The sequence below is a fragment of the Lissotriton vulgaris genome, chromosome 1_1 (genome assembly GCF_964263255.1).
Source record: "Lissotriton vulgaris chromosome 1_1, aLisVul1.2, whole genome shotgun sequence".
Classification (NCBI taxonomy): domain Eukaryota; kingdom Metazoa; phylum Chordata; class Amphibia; order Caudata; family Salamandridae; genus Lissotriton; species Lissotriton vulgaris.
Genome location: NC_141685.1, coordinates 1,857,362,010 through 1,857,368,540, shown reverse-complemented (window position 1 = coordinate 1,857,368,540; position 6,531 = coordinate 1,857,362,010). Strand labels below are relative to the sequence as shown.

At 43.8% G+C, this 6,531-nt stretch overlaps 1 protein-coding gene across 1 annotated transcript; it reads left to right on the top strand.

The window, feature by feature from the left end:
- Positions 1-1,552: 1,552 nt before the first annotated feature.
- LOC147751317 (uncharacterized) lies at positions 1,553-6,114 on the top strand. Its single transcript, XM_086938213.1, has 2 exons — positions 1,553-3,018; positions 5,987-6,114. The coding sequence occupies exon 1, from the start codon at positions 2,093-2,095 to the stop codon at positions 3,008-3,010; it is 918 nt and encodes a 305-aa protein (XP_086794339.1). The 5' UTR covers positions 1,553-2,092; the 3' UTR covers positions 3,011-3,018; positions 5,987-6,114.
- Positions 6,115-6,531: the final 417 nt, after the last annotated feature.

Here is a 6,531-nt window from a genome sequence, read left to right as displayed (position 1 = left end):
CTAGACGTTGAGGTTTTTGTAGACAAAGGGGGACTGCAGACAAAATTACATCGGAAGGAGACTGCAGGTAACACCATCCTCCACGCCTCTAGTCAGCACCCCAACCATCTGATCCGCAGCATCCCTTATGGGGAGATGCTGAGGATCAGAAGAATTTGTAGCACCGATGAAGCCTGTCTTGAAGCACAGAAACAAAGCAAGATAAGGTTCCTGCAGAGGGGCTATTCTGAAATCGTGGTGTCTAAGGCAATGGGAAGGGCAAACAAGACAGCATTAACTCCTGAAACATCAATAGGGGTAGATGCAACACTGACCAATGTGACCGTGGACCAACCGAGATTCATTCTAGGTTATAGTTGCCAGCATAGACAGCTTCAGAGGATGGTGAGGAAAAACTGGCACATAATCACAGGTGATCCTGTGATTGGGAAAACTTTGTCCACCTGCCCGGCTATCACTTATAGCCGTGCCAGATCCATGGGTGACATGTTGGTCAGTAGCAGCCCTGAGGTACCATCAAGAGGCAACTGGCTAGGCAAAAGCAAGGGCTTCTTGAAATGCGCAGTATGTAAAGCGTGCACTATAGGGAAAAGCAAAACCACCTACTATTCCCCTTTCTGTGAAAGAGAACTCCCCATTACGAAGAAAATAACCTGCAAGTCAGACTTTGTGATCTATGTCTTGGAATGTGCTTGTGGACTTTGCTACGTTGGTAGTACTAAACTACAAGTCCACAAGCGCATACTGCAGCATATGAGGGCAGTTGTGAACAAAGATGATGCTTACCCAGTAGCGAGGCATGTCAATTTGTGCCATAAAGGCGATGTCAATTGCCTGAAATACTTCGCAATTGATATGGTGGAGCCATTACGGAGAGGAGGCAATAGAGAGGCACGTCTGCGCGTACTAGAAACCAGGTACATTATGGAATTAGACACCAAGGCTCCGAGTGGTTTAAACGCGACAGAAGACTTGTATACTTGCTTGCACACAGAGTCTTGAAATTGTTTAGTGGAAATGAGTTGTTAGTCATCTGTAAAGGCTGTTTTTAGATTATTTATTCATTATTTCCTGCCGGATTTTTAATATGGTAAAATGTATCAAACACACTTTTTTTTGGGTAATCACACATTTCTTTTTATTAGTGCTGGAGTCAACATGAATACCTAAGCAGTGTAGACGCAGTGGCCCAGATGAAATTTTAACCAATGCCCACTTGGGCAATATTAACTCAACCCCTTCCTTTGTAAATTTTGCACAAAAGCACTTTACTCATTTGCTAAATATTGCACAAGAATAGTTTGTACACATTACGTCCACTGTGATTGTTTGTACATAGCAATATTGACAATTGATATATTTGTAAATAGTATGTTTTAACATATTTATTGCGCAAATTTGCACATCTGTAAGGATTTTGTGTCACTTAATAATTGAGACAATTGGGGTTAACAGAACATTACGAAAAGTATAATTATACAGTGATTGTAAATAACATTGGTTACCATGTCTGGTCCAGGCTGAAGTACTTTCTCTATTTCTATAGGCTTGGGACCATGTGACCGGACCGGCACTACAAATCACAGGGTGTAATGTGACCATGTCATGTGATCAAGGGCTCCAGGGCCCGAAACGCGTCATGGCAGTCATGAGGGTGCACAGTGGTAAATAAAGACGCTTTAAAATAACCTCATTGGGTCCGTCTTCGTTATTTGGCGCCTACTGAATATCGAAGTTTCAGTCATGTTTTACACACCGGTAGGCTTCTAGGTGTGGAACGGATCCCCCCAGCGACAAGGGTAAGCGGCAATTGAAGCACAGCTGACGGTGAACCGGAAGCACTTTTCTGTTCCGGTAGGAGCAACCGCTTGTGACCCCCGCCGCTCCGACTGAGCGAAAACACCAGTAAACGCCATTATCCTCACGGCCGTGAGGGTGTATTGGGCGCAGGAAGAGTTCGCAATGTGTACAGCGGAAACGGCGGTGCTGGGGAAAGAGGCACGCGAGGGAGCGAAAGACCAACTGAGGACAAAACAAGCTCGAAGCGTGAAAAGCAAAACTTCAGCAACCAAGTACTGTCCTGTGCATCACCATGGACGCCGGCGACGTGGTCAGACGTAAAAACAGAGAAGAAGCGGCAGTCAGCCTATTTGATGACAGTCCCGCAACAGTAGCCCAACAAGTGAATGCCAGCGCAACTTCGGGGTCCGGCAGCATCCAATTGAGGGAGCTATTCAAACAGCTTGAAAAGGCAATGAAAACGGAACAGGCAAAGTGGTGGGAGCAAAAATCACTCAGCAGGTACCTGGAAGTGGGGCGGGTCCCCCGTGGCCTGAGAATAATGCTGGCTCCCAGCTTCGAAAATCCCGACCCGAAGATGCTGCATGACTGGGCACAGTGTAATCTTGACAACTCCAGCCGTCTTATGCGGATCTTGGTGGGATACGCCGAGAGTGATGGGGCCAAATTGCAAATACAAGTCAAAGACCTGAACAACCAAATAAAAGCACTGAACGAGGAAGAATTGGAGAAGAAGCTAAGAGAGGCGATGACAGCGAGGCTCTCTAAGGAGGAAGACATAATTATGAAACGGAAAGCCTTCAAGTTCCAAAGGGATAAAATGGATTACTTGAATGGACGCATATATACCTTCTCCAAAAAGTTTGATCCTCCCATGGCAAATAAAACATCGACACAGACCCAGGCGAGGAAAAGTCAGAAGACTCCGTCAATATCATCTACGGATATTAGCACGATTCCGAGTAGTGACTCTGAATTCGATCAGGATCCAAGTGCTGCGGAGGCGGTTTTTACGAAGCGGTCGTTGGGACAGGAGGTGGAGTGCCTCCAGAACGACCGCAAGAGGTCGCTGAGGTCCCATGCCGCCAGACCGGCAAACAAAGGCACAACACAAAACGTAACCAACGGAGAAAGCACACCGCAGCCAGATCAAGGAAGAGCTCCTGTAATAACAAAAAAGAAACCATACAGGAGATGGAATCGGCGCTAGACCAGCAAGTAAGTGACAATATGACGATTGTAAATCTTACTGACACTCGCCTTAGTGAGAAGGAACAAAAAATTCTGTCATTAGGGTTATCTTACTGTCCACCATGCAGGTTTGATTATGCTAAAACTAGAATGGATTTTTTTAAATTCGTGCGGAAACTTAAGCTGAGGAAATTGTTTCTAATCAACAAGCAAAAAGCACGCAAACCGAGAGAGATTAACATGGGGACAGAGAGTGGTTTAACTGTGAGGGAATATGAGTTACAGTGTGATCTACAGGACCTGTTGAAAGAGGGGGACTTAGATTGTACCCAGGAGACAGTGGAAGAGACAGTAACTAATGCACCAGGCAATACCTCCTTTAAACCTAAATCAACTTTTAACCCGATATTGGCACATGATAACAGCGATGTGTTCAGTGATTTGGTAATATCGGAAATGAAAAAACTGAATAAACATACTTTGACAAGTAAGAACAATGCTTCGCAGTGCAACAATGCCTTTGGCAGCCTGATGAAAAAACTGCAGACAGATGAAAAAACTGTGATCAGGCAATCAGATAAGGGAGGAAACATTGTTCTGTGGCCTTTATCTGCATATGTAGAAGAAGCACTAAAACAACTTAATGATAGACTCTGCTACTGTAGATGTGACCGATCAGCATTTAAGCAATCTTGGGAAAAATTAAATGCAAAACTGTACACTTGGAGGGGACAAGGACTCCTGAGTGGGGATGAACTAAAATTCTTGAAAACAAACCACCCCATAACTCCAGTGTTTTACCTAATTCCCAAGATTCATAAAGACAGTGCAAAGCCACCAGGAAGGCCCATAATTTCAGCTTGTGGGGGGACATATGAAAAAGTGTCCAGATACATTGATCACTTCCTCCAGGATCATATGAAATCGTTGCCCTCATACATCAGGGACACTATGGACTTTCTGCAGAAATTAAAAACAGTAGTGTGGAGTACGGAATATTTGTTGATCACACTCGATGTCACTGCATTGTACACAAGTATCAATCATGTGGACGGAGTGAGAGCAGTAAGGCATTATCTTAGCAGAAGGCCCATGTGTATGCTGGAACACAATAACATGCTTGTGGAAATGTTGGAAATGTGTCTTCACAATAATTACTTCATGTTTCAAAACCAAATGTTCCAGCAGTTGCGAGGGGTGGCAATGGGGGCCTGCTTCTCCCCCAGTTACTCATGTTTGCACATGGGGCTGTGGGAGGAGCAGGTCCTAGGCAATGCCTTTAAAGAGGTCATGAGCAGCAAAGTGCTAGTGTGGTACAGGTTTATCGATGATCTCTTCATCATTTGGAAGGGGACTGCAAGTGAAGCAGAACAGTTCATTGAGGAAATTAATCAGAATGAACTGAATCTGCATTTCACAAGTACCATCAGTGATAGGAAAGTAAATTTCCTAGACGTTGAGGTTTTTGTAGACAAAGGGGGACTGCAGACAAAATTACATCGGAAGGAGACTGCAGGTAACACCATCCTCCACGCCTCTAGTCAGCACCCCAACCATCTGATCCGCAGCATCCCTTATGGGGAGATGCTGAGGATCAGAAGAATTTGTAGCACCGATGAAGCCTGTCTTGAAGCACAGAAACAAAGCAAGATAAGGTTCCTGCAGAGGGGCTATTCTGAAATCGTGGTGTCTAAGGCAATGGGAAGGGCAAACAAGACAGCATTAACTCCTGAAACATCAATAGGGGTAGATGCAACACTGACCAATGTGACCGTGGACCAACCGAGATTCATTCTAGGTTATAGTTGCCAGCATAGACAGCTTCAGAGGATGGTGAGGAAAAACTGGCACATAATCACAGGTGATCCTGTGATTGGGAAAACTTTGTCCACCTGCCCGGCTATCACTTATAGCCGTGCCAGATCCATGGGTGACATGTTGGTCAGTAGCAGCCCTGAGGTACCATCAAGAGGCAACTGGCTAGGCAAAAGCAAGGGCTTCTTGAAATGCGCAGTATGTAAAGCGTGCACTATAGGGAAAAGCAAAACCACCTACTATTCCCCTTTCTGTGAAAGAGAACTCCCCATTACGAAGAAAATAACCTGCAAGTCAGACTTTGTGATCTATGTCTTGGAATGTGCTTGTGGACTTTGCTACGTTGGTAGTACTAAACTACAAGTCCACAAGCGCATACTGCAGCATATGAGGGCAGTTGTGAACAAAGATGATGCTTACCCAGTAGCGAGGCATGTCAATTTGTGCCATAAAGGCGATGTCAATTGCCTGAAATACTTCGCAATTGATATGGTGGAGCCATTACGGAGAGGAGGCAATAGAGAGGCACGTCTGCGCGTACTAGAAACCAGGTACATTATGGAATTAGACACCAAGGCTCCGAGTGGTTTAAATGCGACAGAAGACTTGTATACTTGCTTGCACACAGAGTCTTGAAATTGTTTAGTGGAAATGAGTTGTTAGTCATCTGTAAAGGCTGTTTTTAGATTATTTATTCATTATTTCCTGCCGGATTTTTAATATGGTAAAATGTATCAAACACACTTTTTTTTGGGTAATCACACATTTCTTTTTATTAGTGCTGGAGTCAACATGAATACCTAAGCAGTGTAGACGCAGTGGCCCAGATGAAATTTTAACCAATGCCCACTTGGGCAATATTAACTCAACCCCTTCCTTTGTAAATTTTGCACAAAAGCACTTTACTCATTTGCTAAATATTGCACAAGAATAGTTTGTACACATTACGTCCACTGTGATTGTTTGTACATAGCAATATTGACAATTGATATATTTGTAAATAGTATGTTTTAACATATTTATTGCGCAAATTTGCACATCTGTAAGGATTTTGTGTCACTTAATAATTGAGACAATTGGGGTTAACAGAACATTACGAAAAGTATAATTATACAGTGATTGTAAATAACATTGGTTACCATGTCTGGTCCAGGCTGAAGTACTTTCTCTATTTCTATAGGCTTGGGACCATGTGACCGGACCGGCACTACAAATCACAGGGTGTAATGTGACCATGTCATGTGATCAAGGGCTCCAGGGCCCGAAACGCGTCATGGCAGTCATGAGGGTGCACAGTGGTAAATAAAGACGCTTTAAAATAACCTCATTGGGTCCGTCTTCGTTATTTGGCGCCTACTGAATATCGAAGTTTCAGTCATATATATATATGTATATATATATATCCTGGTCCCAACGGCGTTCCTTAACGAGCACTCGGGCGTCGGAGGTACAAACAACAATCCACGTATAAGTCCAATAAAGTTGAATTTATTTACTCCATAAATCAACGTGATGCGTTTCGCGCTCCACAGAGCGCTTGATCACACAAGTTGCTATTGCCCATACACATCTTTTATGTTTACATGATCGTCGCCATCGACAATGGACTGTTTGTGCTGTTGCAACCCGGTCGAGTTGCAAAAGTACCGCCATATTGGAACAGTATATGTCTAACATCATACTATCATAATGCTTGTTTCATATTATATTCATAACATTAGTGCT